This window comes from Lagopus leucura, unplaced genomic scaffold (assembly GCF_019238085.1).
Source record: "Lagopus leucura isolate 7727_CA_CO unplaced genomic scaffold, USGS_WTPT01 Super-Scaffold_100045, whole genome shotgun sequence".
Taxonomy (NCBI): domain Eukaryota; kingdom Metazoa; phylum Chordata; class Aves; order Galliformes; family Phasianidae; genus Lagopus; species Lagopus leucura.
Genome location: NW_024962292.1, coordinates 3,008,510 through 3,022,520, shown reverse-complemented (window position 1 = coordinate 3,022,520; position 14,011 = coordinate 3,008,510). Strand labels below are relative to the sequence as shown.

The window sequence follows — 14,011 nt, the reverse complement described above, 5'->3', positions numbered from 1 at the left end:
CCAGTCAAAGTATTGAAAAATCAGCTGAACAATTATTATTGACATTTATATTGCTGGGTATTCAGATGTCAAGATCTCTGACGAAGTAAAGGGATTGTAATATCTAACCATCGAATACTCTTAAATTGTGGCATTGGTGCACATGCACGCACACACAAACACAAGCTCAAGTAACTCCACATTGTTTTCCAGTGACGTGTTAAAAGTCAAAGACCACTCTCCTTTACTGCTCTCAGGTCAGTCTGCACTGATAGCATCCTCAGGTGGTGCTTAATACTCTTTTCTAACGAGTACAATGACAAGGATGAAGGCAGTATTGTGAGTTCTGCCTGATGTCTGTAGCACAGGAAAAGAGGTGCCACAAAGACATTATAAGAGCACGTATGTCTAGAAGCATACTCCTTTGTGCATCTGTATGCATTATTTATAACACAACCTCTATACTTCAAAATAAAAAGTGATACTGAAATTCTTAAACAACTCAGCACAATACAGACATTTCCACCTATTTAATGTGATTTGCGATAGCCATCTTTTCCCCCAGGCAACTTTGGCACTGTAATGTTAAAGCTGTTAGTCCTGATTAAAAAGTAATTACTAAAAGCATATTACCAATTATGTCTTCTAATTAAACGTTTCTGATTTGTTTAGAAGGAACCTTGGTAACAGATAATTCACATCTTGAACTGTGTGGGTTAAATGCTCTGCACAGAGGGAGATGCTTTCACATAGTGGATAAATAGTTACTGTAGAGAAGGACACTCTCTTACCCTCTGTATATACATTTTTATGAAACTTCCAAGAGAAAAGCACATGGTCTGAGAGGAGAAAATGTAGCAATAAAAATGGAAAAAAGACACACAGGGAAAAACAATGCAACTGTGAATCTCAGACTCAGTTAAGACCATCTAGTGCAATTCTGGAAGGGCTTAGAAGAGAACCACTTTTTCTTTCCCTCAAAACAATAGTAGAATCATAACAGAGTAACTGACAACATGCCTTTTTCCAACATTAGATCTTAATCCTGCACAGAACTAAGGTGAAATTCCATGTAAGAAATAGAAGTCATTTTTGAAGCTATATAAACACTGTAATCTTTTCAAGTGTTGTTTGGCCAATTTCCAGCAACTGTTGAATCCAACTTACTTCCTAAACTGAGGATGTTGCTCTGTGACAACTCAGTACTACGTTAGCTAAAGATCTTTCTTAACTGTTAACAGGAGTACCATTCACAAAGACAACACAAAACCGTGAAAAGCTTTATTGCAACCTCTCCTATTAAAATAGTCAGTTTTCTTACTGTTCTTAAAGGAAATAAACAACTCCTTTACAACTCCTCAGTAAAACAAAATGACATTTTGTCAAGCAGATGTACTTCATTGACATACTGTGTAATGTACTTTTTTTCTTGACATGACAATCAGGAAAGGCAACCTTCTCATTTACATGGATTCCACGTTTGTTTACAAAAACATACTTGAAAGGACTTTGAAACTGTGGATTACTGGACATTCTATGATTAAAATAGACAAGTTTTGAAAGTGCATTACATGGCAGTAACTCCTGTGAAGAATTCAGTTTTACAAAATCCTCATTATAAGGGAAGTGCTCAGTTTGAACACAGTGCAGGCAGTGAAGTTATCCTGAGAATTTAAGTGGTCATAAGTCTGCCTTCATGATAGGTGCACGCTATCACTACTTAATGGCTTAAACCTTCTGTTGTTGTCAACTAGAATCCTTCTGATGTTCACTACAGAATGTGACAGGAAAAAAACTAGTACAGATTTCATCTGTCATGACTCAGTACCTGTGTGAATATTTAACAGCTTAGGAGCACCCTAAAGAAAAATGTTTTTTATGTACTGAAGAAACCTAGCGATCCCTCCCAGTTCCTTCCTAATGTAGGCATGCTCAACTCAGTCAGCAAAGCCAGGCAACTGGTTTAGTAACAGCTGCTGTCCATTCTTCTACAGCAGTGACAGACATGCAGAGATAAAAGGCAAACTTGGAATAACACGTGAATATTCAAAATTTTGTACATGCAAATACCCTGAGAGGCTACAGAAGGAAGACAATGCAAACTAAACTCACTTTGCTGAGATATTCAGTTCTCACCTCTCTGACGTAGTGACTTTAAACTGTCTCTCTATAATCTCTTGCTCCTTGCAGTAACAAGGCAATTTTGACATTTGCAAGCATGAATGTTTCTCTTTCAGAACACAGCAACAGCATATTAGCACCAGTGAGCCAAGTATCGCATTGGGCTCCAGCAACACCCATTGTAAAACAGTATGAAATAGCAGTCTCAGAAGAAAAGGAAGTTAACAGTGTGCTGAGAGACAGTTCAGTGTTTTTGCTCAGGAAAGAAAAACAGTAATTGGGGGGGGGGGGGGGGGAAGGGGGGGAAGGAGTAATACTTTAAAATAGTGCCTTTTATTCAGCACAGGTTCTTCTGTGCATGTGCCTATGTTTTCTTTTTACTTTGCTAACAAATACGTAAAACTCCACTTCTATGGAGTTCAACAACAAGCAATAAACTTTAATGATATTACTTAAGTAAGCAAGTGTCACCAAAGTAAGGTTCAGTTCATGCCAAGAAAGATTCTTCTGCAGTTACTCAAGGTGTGTTTTACCCTACCTGACATTTGGCACAATCTGCAACAGCACTGAGAATTTCTTTGCAGCAGAACTCATCCTGCAGCAGCTGACACAGTTAGTCACACTACAGGCAGCTTGCAAACTACAGCAACATCGCTACTGAGTATAGAGAACATCTGGGTTGATTACTTCAGATGTGTTGTCATACACCATCATATGTCATTTAGCCATACAGAGCCCCCCCCCCCCCCCAAAAAAAAAAAAAAAAAGAGGGCATGAGTCAAGAAGTGCCCCTTCTTGCATTGCTCCATCTCTCTCCTCTTTTTTTTTTTTTTGGCCAATGAGGAAGAGCAGAGTTTCAGTTCTCCTTCCCCTGTGACAAAAGAGCTGCAGCTCAATTTACCTCTTTAACTGAGATACGGAAAGTAATGCAGGTGGACTGAAAGCACACAGTCTTTTTAATCCGTATAGCTATAAATCTCCAGCCTCACCCTAATCTCAGAAGTGTTCTGCCTGTCTTAATGGCTATGAAGACTTAACAGATATGAAATTTCCTAATGGAGCAGTTGTGTTACTCGTTCAAAACAATTTCAACTTGAACTTTTGATCTCACTGTGCTCCAATATAAAATTAAATTCATTTTCTGTTAAATAGAAAATGAAAGCTCTTTTATGCAAAAAGTTAATAAAGAAATGATTATTTTTACTCTTCCCTACCCACAGATAACCACTGGTAATTGATCAAAATACATACAAGTTAAAAACCAAAATTAATTACCAAAGGTAGGTAGGCTTACAGGAAGAGTAATACTTAGAAGTTGGCTTTCACAGGAAAACCCTGCCAGCCCCAACTGAATTCAACTACTGACAAGTGTCCTGCTGAAAACAAGCCAAAGTACATCTTGCATTTCTGCTGTTACACTGGACAGCTATGTAAGCTTTATAAATGACATCTGTCATCTGTGGACATTTCATTTACTTAGGAAAGACATCAAAATTGCATTTAAGCAGCAGTCGCTAAAAGAAATGGCCAAATTATAGAATGAAAACAAATGGTTTGCCTGTTCTATCAAAAGTTGCTTGTTTTTTTTTTTTCTTAAAGAAAACTCTAACTGAAAGCAGTATGCACTGGATTGCTATGGAAGAAATTATAAGCATGCAATTCAAAACAAAGAACAAAATGGAGGATGTGTAAGTGCACATTAAGTGGGTGAGTTCTCCAGTATGACACCAGTCAGTTCCCAGCGGTTTCCAATACAATTGAGTTTTCACTGTACTATGAAAGAGGTGCTAAGCAGGTCAAAAAACCATCATTCATCAGTTGTTCCTTTGAAAGATAAAGACTACCCAACTGGGAAGCCTGTTCACTTCAAATCCTGGCATTAATAAATAGCCCAACTAGTAACATTAAGTTGCCAAACACTTGAATTTTCTTGGTGTTTCTGCACTTCCAGAATTACTTGTTGGACCTTTTGCATTAGCACATACTCAACCATGAGTTAATTACAACTGTGGTTTTAAAAATCACTTGTGATTTTGATGAATAAGCAGAAATCTAAAGTTAGATGTCTGAATACATGGCTTGATTTTTATAGCACAGCTCTTTCAAAAAAGCAGCTCTACCCAGCTTCCACCCAGACAGCTTTGAAAATTTGTCATAAATTTTGCATGCAAGTGTTGAATATATGGAAAAAAAACGAACAAATAAACAGACAATCTTTTACTTACTAGACTGAAGCCTGTCACCAAGCCTGTTGCCTACCTCAAACCATACTAAATCCTCAGAACAAAAGTCGCAGAGCAAGAAGTATTGGGTATGCAGTACTTATGTTGCTATGCTTTCCCTGCTGTAGAAGATAATCTGAGGACACATTTTAATACTAATTTACTATTAGAAGCATTATTTTGCTTTGAGGTTCCTGTTTCGCATTGCAAAGGATGCAGTCTTAGAGATCAATTGGTTTATAAAAAAAAGTAGCTGAGCAGAGCATTCAAAAAGTACTACTGCAAAGGCAGTGAGATGCTGGGAAACAGAGAGCCAGGATTCAGAGTCCAAGGATCCTACTGCAAGGCTCTGTTACAAGCTCAATGTACTGTCTTTTCTTTCCTTTCTCACATCTGCTTGATTTACAAGTTCACCTATTTCAAGTACGAGTGTAAGAGCATAAGTGTAATTTGAGTGCAAAATTTCTCTGGTTTTCCTTAGTGAATGTAGCTGCAGAAGGACAACTCCTGTATCACCACCTGGAGGAAAAGCCTACTGGTTAATCAGGTGAACAAGATGAGAGCTTCCCCACAAAGCAGAGTACCTTCATACACTCTGGTAACAATCACTCCTCCTGCCTACCGCAAACAGTGGAGATAAGGCACTTAAAAATAATAATAATAATAATAATAATAATAATAATAAAAATAATAAAAAGGGAAACGGGCTGATTGGAAATTTTCATGCAAGTTTTGCTCATAACATTTCTTTACTTTCCAACCCCAAAACTAATGGAAATACTCAGCACAGTAACAGTCTTAAAAAAAAAAAAAAGTATATATATTTTATATATATATATAATATATATATATATATGTATATATGTAAGTGCTTCCCTACAGTGTCTGCCATGCAAATTGTAATTGGAACAGTGCCCAGAGTTGGTGTGATAATACAAACAAAATTAGAAATGAAAACAATAAAGCTGCACTGCCCATTTAAAAAACAGACAGTACAAAATAGTAAAATAGATCTGTTAGAAATACTCAATGCGATCTAGAATATTGCTAGCAACATAAAGTGTCTTCTCTTGATCTCTTCTAAATAGCCTGAGAGAATCCCTTTGAACCATTCTGCCTTGATTTTTTATTATTATTATTTTCATTACAAGAAACCACCCAGGCTTTCAGCAGATGTAGCTCTACACATTTTGGCCCTTAACACTTTCAGAGGTTTAGAACAGTACGTCCGGTTCATTGGCTACCTGCCTGCTGTGAAACTCTGCCAGGTTTGGTAGGCTTCAAAAAGGAGCACAGAGCAATGCCACGCAAGAAAGGGCCGTTGAGACTACTGCAAAGCTGTTCTGCATCCACTTTCCTTCATTCAGATGAAGTGGATCCAGCTCTCCTCGCATTCTCTAGGCATCTTGAGGGGGTGAGTCCGGCAAGTGAGGCTGTAGTTTTTGCCTTTGTTGTTATCCCAATATTCCCGCCCATTGACTTGATATCTTGCTGCAAACTGGACTACAGAGCACAGCTGAAGGAGGAAAGAAGGCACAGGGAGAAAAAATGTGAAAACATCAACTTGATCCTGCCCGTTTTTCTCAGAGATGCTACTGTGCCAATGAGCACATACTTCATGGAGACTTTTCCACTGGTTGAAGGTGTATCGCACAGACACTTGCTTCTCAAAAGCAATGTTGCAAACTTGGATGGTGCCACTGACCCCCAGATCTGAACTAGTCACTCGTTCAAGACACACCTGCTGCTCCTGAAGTCGGGCAGAGAAATCCATGCAGTCTGCAGGCTGCTGGAAATCAGGGACTAAGCACTGCATGGTAAACTCCAAGTTGCTGTACCAGAGGTCTGAATTTATGGAGAGCCTGGAAAGGACATGTAGGGGAATTGAAGGATCCTCCCCTTTCTGGAAGACTTTGACTTCAGTCAGCTCCAAGCCCAGAGCATCAGCAAATCTCACCTTGTTCATGCGACTCTGGCACACAGGAGCTTGACACTGCACTCGCTTCCTTCTTTCAGGTGTTGTAGGCAAAGACCTTGCTCGGCGGCGGATGATAGGCCGCAGTGCTGGATCACAGCTGCTGGAAGTGCTGCTCTGCGGCTGATGAGGCTGGGCCACCACCTTGACTGGGGCACGGCTCACAAGACATGGGCTGCTGCTCGGACGTACCATTGAGGGCTGCTCCTGTCCTCGTCCTGCTGTGTCTTGAGCCCGCAGCATGTTCTCATAGAGATCAGACAGGTATCTGCGATTCCTCCGAGGACCGCGCACCTCCATTCTTCACTGATGGCAGCGCTGACGTTAACACTGCTGGGAGCACTGCCTCTCTGATGTAAACTGGGAAAGAGCCACGGACAGCGAGGATTTGAGGTTACTGCCCTGGATATAGAAGAGTAAGCTGGAACAACATAGCCTTCTGCGAGGAAATGCAGAACACTGGCAGCTCTCACAGCAGCTAGGGGCAAAGCAGAGCCCGGAGTGTTGTATGGAGAAGCTGAAGGCAGGCTCAGTGGCTGGTGAACTCGAGGCTGGTGGACCCGTTGCTCAGGCTAGAAAGAGATTCAAGACTGTCACCCGCGATGCTGGAGGACCGCAGACTCTCGCGCAGGCTGGGGACGGACTGGAGGCTGTCGTGTTGGGCGCCGAAGGACTCCAGGCTATCACTGAGGTCGCGGGGCACGTGAGGGCTGCAGCGGTGCACCCCGAAGCACCCCGGACCATTACACGCCGCCAGCCGGGTCTGCAGGCTGTCCTCGCAGGGGCTTACCGAGCCCAGGCTCCCGCAGCGGCACCCGGGACACTCGAGGCTGTCGCACTGGATGCTGGGCGACTCGCGGCCGCTGTCGAGGCCGGGGAAGGCTTGGAGGCTATCGGGCGGGAGCGAACCGGAGCTGAGGCTGCCGCACAGGCTGGAGGGCGTGAGGAGACTGTCGGGCGGGGCCGGGGAGGCGGACTCAGTACTGTGACTGGAAGGGGAGGAATCGGCGGCCGGGGTCTGCACAGCCCACATCAGTGCCCAGCTGCAGGCAGAGCACAGGCACCGGGCCGGCCGTACCGCGCTCCCCTCAGCACAGACCCCTCGCTTCCAGTCCGCCCGACGGCGCGTGCGCGGAACCGCAGCATTCCCGCCCACGCCGCGCCTCCCTGTCTATCAAACTGAACGGCCAATAAGCACCGCCCCAGGCGCATGCGCAGTGCCTGCCTGACGTCGCTGCCCTCCGGGTGCCCTTAATGCCGGCGGAGGCTGCAACGGAGGCAGGTACAGGCGGGCTGGGAGGCGGTAGCGCTGAGGGGTTGGGGGGACCGAAGGGGGAAATCGAGAAGGTTAAATAACGAAGCATGAGATCATCATCAGTCTGTAGGGCCGTTCTGTAGCAGGAGCTGTGAGCTGTTGCGTCTCCGGGGCAGGACTGTGCGGGGCTGCAGGCGGTGCTCGCGGGACCGCGCGGGTCCGAACTCCGGAGATCCGAATCGATGGGACATCGTGCCCTGCAGGGCTTTGTCCTGAGAAGAGGAGAGGCAGTAAGAAACGGGACTGTGTCAGATAAACGTCAGTAGTATCCAGTAACGCATATAAGCAATAAATCTATCTATAGAACTGCAAAAAAACTGAGGGTGGGTGTAGAAAGGTGATCTGGTGCAGAGCATCTGTCACATCGTAGGAACTGTGCAGCCCCGGGAGGGGAGTGCGGCTTCTGGAAAATGAAGGAATGCTGTGTGCTCTGCTGTGGCTATTTTTAGTGGGATGGATGAGCAGTGAGAGGCTTGGTTTGGGAGAAAAGTGAAGCATTGGGTACACTTACGAATATGAATGTGCCACGAGCACATTTTCTGGCACAGAAAGGGCAACTCCATGCACCCAAAGCAGGCAGTGATCAACGTTCAGTTATGAGCAGAAACACCCATCCCTGTTTGACCGATCCTTGGTGCGGGCAGGACAACATGAAGAGCTCACTGCACGGTGAAAAGTAGCTCTCCTAACGCTGCTGCACCTCATCATGTTTTTCTGTATCTTTACCAACAGTCCTGCAGACCGTGTGGTGTGTGCTGGATGGGCTGAGTGGTGCTGGCCCAGCTCATCTCACTGCAGGGCTGTGTGCTGTCTGCAGAGTGGCTGCATCTCTGCAGCTGACGCTGAGCACGGCTCTGTGCAGCCAACTTGCTGCTGGTGCTGAGCACTGGCTGTGTGCGGCCTTGGTGAGGTGAATATGTGACTGCTGAGGGATGGGATGGTGCATCCCAGTGCCGTTTGGTAGCTAATTAATGTTTATTGTACTGCTTTAATAATTACATTGTGTGGTTTTTGTTCTCTGCGTGTCCAGGACGTGGTGATGTTTGCGTTTGGCACGCTGTGCTGTGTGGACCAGAAAGAATGGAGTCATTGGAAGATTATGTAAAGATAAAGATGTAAATACCACTTTAAAAGAGTAATAATGGGACCGGGCATTCAAGAACATCCGTTATTACTGCACCGAAAGGCACAGAAAAAGGAAAGCCAAATCAATGAAAACCACAAAGGAATGGTAAAGTAAGGAAATTATTTTCTTTCTTTCTAGTTATAGAAAGTACTATAGAAGATGTAATAAGTGCATGACTGCGCAGTTCAAATTCTCATCCTCCAATCCACATCAACACAAATGATTGTGTGGTATGACCGTGCAGGTCACAAAGTGACAGAGGTGACTGCAGCACTTCTGAAGGCACAAAACTTGTCTTCACTCCTTTATAAACTCTTGATTTGATTAAAAAAATATCTTTTTAAATAATAAAGAATAATGGTTAAAGTTTTGTTGAGACTGTGCAATTGAAAAAGGGAAGCAAGATTGATTATGGCATTCATATTGTACTGTATAATTAATTTTGTTAAAATGCACTGGGACCATGAGTATTCCATGGTAGCTCAATTAATAATTAATATTTACTATTTATTATCTGCAAAGGAACTTTGGGATCCTCTGATGGAAGTTTCTTTATGAAGGCTAAGTTCTCTTAATATATTTTCTAATTTAATTATGCATTTTGCAGTAATAGTATTAAAAATGTAGTATTATAGTAGCTGGATAAAAAAAGCATAGTTACTATGAATATTAAGACTGTTTGCAACCAACTCTCTCTTCTTGAAACTTAATGGTAAACTTTTATTGAATTTCTATTCTGATTATCATAAACATTTCTATTAATGTGTGATACTGTGTTTAATCCTTGCTACTTACAGTAATGGAAAAAGCCACCCAAGCACCAAAGGAGTAAAGAAATCAATTTCTCATGTGAAATCTCCTGGAAGATTATGCAAAAATGTGCCAACTACCAATGAAAAGGTAAATCATACCAGTTCTTTTATAGAAAAAGGATACAAAGTTTATGTTAGCTTTTGTAATAACATCACATTATTTTCTTACCTTTTCAGACTTCCTGTGACACTCAAGACGATAACCAACGAAGTGTTTTTAAGAAGGGGAGGAACCAATTAGATGACAGTACTCAGTCAAAACAGTAATTCTATTTAAAGATTGTCTGTTTAATTTGTACACAGTTCAAGCTGGCATTTAAATGCTTGTGATGAATTCTTGGCTTCATTGTGTTGCCTTTGAGGTCACTGCACTCAAAAGTCAGCATTTTTGAGGATAATTTTGAGTTTAAATTATCAATATGGAATCTTGCTATACTGGATCTCAGGCAAAATTGGAATGAAATAAAGCAAAAATTCAAGGCTAGATAGTATTCTGTACTGATTTGCTGTTTCCATGCAAATTTTACCTCAATTCATGTATATCCAAATCCTTAAGGGGGAAATCAAAAGTTTGTAAGCTGGCGTTCCAAAGACTTTAACCATTCTAACAGGATGTGATATTTCTTTTTGTTTAGAATCACAAGTGTTTGCACATCTCTGCCCAGAGTTGAAAGGTCAAAGAGGAGTCTCCCAGAAACAAGGCAAAGTGAATCTTTAGTGCACAGGATCCCTCCTGCCACAAAAGGCAGCACACAAGGTAGCTTCTGTAAAGTTAAAGGTGTCCAAGTGCAACATTTTTATTGCAGTAAAAAAGAACAGTTGGAAAAGAATCATGAAGAACATGCTGCTGAAGCTGGTCCGTGCTCCTCTAAATGGCAAGAAGCATCTGTGAACGAAATGTTTCTTGATTTTGAATCGGTACAAATTATTAAAGAAGATGCTGAAGATGATAGTGCCAGTGATCTCTCTGATTCAGAAAGGATTCCCATTCCTCCATCTCCCTGCACACCACCAGAACTCATACTCAGAGCTGAAGAAATTGATCCAGTTTGTTTGGAACGTGTGCCTGATATGGGTTTTAAAGACTCAGAATTTTACTACCCAGACTTCCTGCCACCCCCTTTTAACTCATGGGACTTGAAGCAACTGGCCATCTTTGTTAATGTAGAAGGTAGATCTGAGCTTCGACCAAAGCCAACCGGATTTCTTGAAAAATACATTGATCGTCTTTTGCAGCTGGAGTGGCTGCAAATGCAGACTGTACAGAATGAGAAAGCAAAGGCAGCCAAAGCCAGACCACAGACTGCTCCCAGCTCTGTACGTACCCTAAAAAGCCCTGGCAAATGCAAAGCATCGCTTAGCCCTTTGCCTAACAAACAAATGGTTCCCCAGGAAACTGTTACAAAACTCCCCACGTGCTATTCAGGTCACAGGGTAGATCCATGCTGTGAAGAAAGTCAACGGTTTTATTCACATCCAGGGCACTTGAAACTATCTGAAAGAATGGGACATGCAATGTCTTCTCAGAGACAGTCTGGTGAAGTAAGAAATGAACTGAAAAAAACAACTGCAAAGCAACAGCTTCTCAATATGCAGCCATCTGAGAGCAATTCTAAAATTCAAAGTGTTGGTAATATCAGACCCCCTAAGCAAGCACCAGCATTTCATGGTTCAGCTGCTCCTATCAAAGGCTTAAAAACATATGCATGTACAAACACAAAGAAAAATGGCAATGCTAACAATTACGTTCCTTCTAAAAAATCAGCCGGGGACAGAAAAATAAAAACAAATGGCACAAAGCAGACATCACAGAAATTTAAGTGAAAAGTTTATTAGTTGATGTTTCTTGACTGCTAGAAAGTGTTTGGCCAATGCAGAAGGGTCATGTTATCTTCGTAGGAAGATCCTGAGAAAATATGTTCTTGATTCATACTTCTAAGTCAGCACTGTTCATTTCAATACATTTGATCTTAAGCCAGCAAGGCCAGCAGGAAATCTTTTCCCTGAAGGCAAGTCTTCCATTGGTCTTTCCTTCAGCATATTGACAATTGCTCAAGAGTATGAAAGTTTAGAGATATACACAGTTATATAATGTCCTCCTATTTGCACCAATTGAAGTTTGCTGAAGTCTGTAGTGTTTCTTCTGCACTCCTTTTTGTGCATTTGAGAGAATAGGATCTGAGCTCTTTAAAAGAGATGTTATTTTGTGACAGGTTTCACAGTGTTTTGTTCTGATGGGAAAGGGCTCAATTGTTTTTATAAAATAATGGAGCAGCTTATCTATGCAAAGTGAAACTAATTCTTCATAGGAGATGATGAATTTTTGGATGAATTGGATGTGGTTTTTTTGCTAGGAAGAAGAATGGAGATAATGTACTGGAATATTTTAATACTAAAAGGATTTTTTTAAAGACAGACATTTGTTAGAGAGCAGACAGCTTCAATAGTGGCAGATTAATAAAATCAAATGCATATTTTTATACCCAGAAAACTTCACTGTTTACAGACAGCGTTCCTTCATGTTCATTTTGTAAACCTTGAATATTTCAAATTGCACGTGGATATTGATGACTAATGCCAAATGAAAATATTACTGCACAATCTGTGACCTAATGTTCAAAACTGGTAAGCTCTCAAAATCCAGAAAATAGACTCTTAGGGGATGAGCTTGAAGACCAATGTAAGTTCAAGCAAAGATATATTTTGATACAAAAATACCTATTCTTAGCCACCTGTAATGACTATTCTCTATTCCATGGCCCAGCCTGTATCAGTTTGATTTGCTTCTTATCTGAAGATTTAGACAAGTGGCATGGGGAAATACCATAAAATTGTTCAGCCAGAGTTGAGTTCTGTCCTTAGACCCTCTGATTCTTCTTGTGTCTGGGATACAGGAGAATATGAAAGTAATTCAGCGAGTATTCAAGTGTCAGTTCAGCTCTTAGCTGGGGACACTATTTTGTTGAAAATCTAGAAATTGTTTTGAAGTTTGATTTTTAAATGAAATACTGAACACCATTTGTTCATCCTCAGCCACCTGTCACAGTGAACTGTTGATGAGAAGTAAGCTGAGGTCTGACAGACTGGATTTTTACAAGTGGATCCTTCTCATTCCTATAGCTAGTGAGAAACCATCAGTTACTAAAGAATATACTATGTACATAGTTAAACTGCACTTGTCTTGGTGATCTCATCTCTCTTGGTCTTAAGATGCTTAGCTGTTTCTGTTCTTTCATTGTGTCTACTAGGTCTTCAGCTTTGTAAAATTTCCAAGCATGGATTTATATATAGCTTAAAATGTGAGAATACTGATAAATGTAGTAATAAACCAGAGTATTTTACACAAAAACAATGCTCAGGAATAGACTTAAGAAATATTTTTAGTGGCTTTTTCCTAGTTACTGGAGACCAAATGTGAAATTTTAAATTGATGAAAGAAACAATTTTAATATACAGTATTATGTTTCCATATGCAGTATTTGTTAGGATACAGTTAAAGTAAATGGTAGTTGCTTCTACATTCTGTGCTATGCAATTAAAGTGGAACTTAATCTCATGTCCTCAAAGATCATATAAGTTGGCTGTCAGAGGTGTGGAGAAACTTACAGGATGGCATTCAAATACCAGCAGCTGCAGAGCATTAGCACATGCTTGTGTTACAGTTTTATCCTTTTGTTTTGTTCCAGACTCTTCCTGTATTTCAGCTGCTTTAGATGGAAAGGGTTTTGCATCCAGTGCTGGGATTTCAAGCTTTTGCCAAATTCTATGAGCCTTCATTAGCAGTTTTACTGATTTACATTAAGATTAGGAACAGTCGGATTGCTCTTGCTGATGAGCACGATTTTAGTACACTATTTTAGCACACTGTTGTAAGCTCCAAAAGCAAGGTGAGCAGGATCAGAATGGCAGATTTTTTAAACACATCTTCGTAGATGCAGTAATTAGTTTAGTGTATTATTATAACGCTGAATATTAATTAGCGTATGCAAAATTTCCTCTGATATGTTGCTTTATATTGGTGCTTCCTCAGGTTACAAGGAGAGCATGAAGATACACGCACGTTTTGCATGATAACTTCTTAAAGAACAAACAGTGTTTCAGTCAGTTCTGACCAGAGCAAACTCAACTGGCAGAGAATTTTTTTTCCTTGCAGACCTAGGAATTAGAAAATTCTGTTTTAATGTATTGCTTGTGGTCTAATGCACACCTAATGCAAATCTATTGCTGGAGACTTTCTAAAAATTTAATAGGCAGAAGTAGTGATGACATTGAAAATAAATTGAATATTTGTTCATCACTCATTGGCTGTGGTCTGGACAAACAAAGTTTATCTCACATAATAGTTCTTGTTCACTGATTTGATAATTATACAGTAAAGTCTACTTTGTTTGCATACAGAAATAGAAATTCTGATTTTTACCTCAAAAATAATTATTTAAATGGGAGATCTGCAAGTGTTGG

General features: G+C 41.0%; 2 protein-coding genes across 5 annotated transcripts in view; one reads left to right on the top strand and one right to left on the bottom strand.

The window, feature by feature from the left end:
• Window positions 1-1,244: 1,244 nt before the first annotated feature.
• The window catches only part of PPP1R3D (protein phosphatase 1 regulatory subunit 3D), a 125,101-nt gene continuing 112,334 nt past the window's right edge, over window positions 1,245-14,011 (bottom strand). For all 3 annotated transcript variants that reach the window (XM_042884699.1, XM_042884698.1, XM_042884697.1), the window contains one exon: window positions 1,245-7,824. In XM_042884699.1, the coding sequence (XP_042740633.1) occupies window positions 5,686-6,597 (912 nt within the window). In that variant the 5' untranslated portion in view covers window positions 6,598-7,824 and the 3' untranslated portion in view covers window positions 1,245-5,685. The remainder of the gene's footprint in view (window positions 7,825-14,011) is intronic.
• FAM217B (family with sequence similarity 217 member B) lies at window positions 7,517-13,951 on the top strand. Of its 2 annotated transcripts, none has more exons than XM_042884695.1 (5): window positions 7,517-7,579; window positions 8,643-8,843; window positions 9,536-9,638; window positions 9,728-9,813; window positions 10,186-13,951. In XM_042884695.1, exons 2-5 carry the CDS (start codon window positions 8,824-8,826, stop codon window positions 11,372-11,374), a joined length of 1,398 nt encoding a protein of 465 aa, XP_042740629.1. In that variant the 5' UTR covers window positions 7,517-7,579; window positions 8,643-8,823; the 3' UTR covers window positions 11,375-13,951. The 2 variants fall into 2 exon arrangements, with proteins under 2 accessions (XP_042740629.1, XP_042740628.1); XM_042884694.1 differs by having other exon boundaries at window positions 8,643-8,848.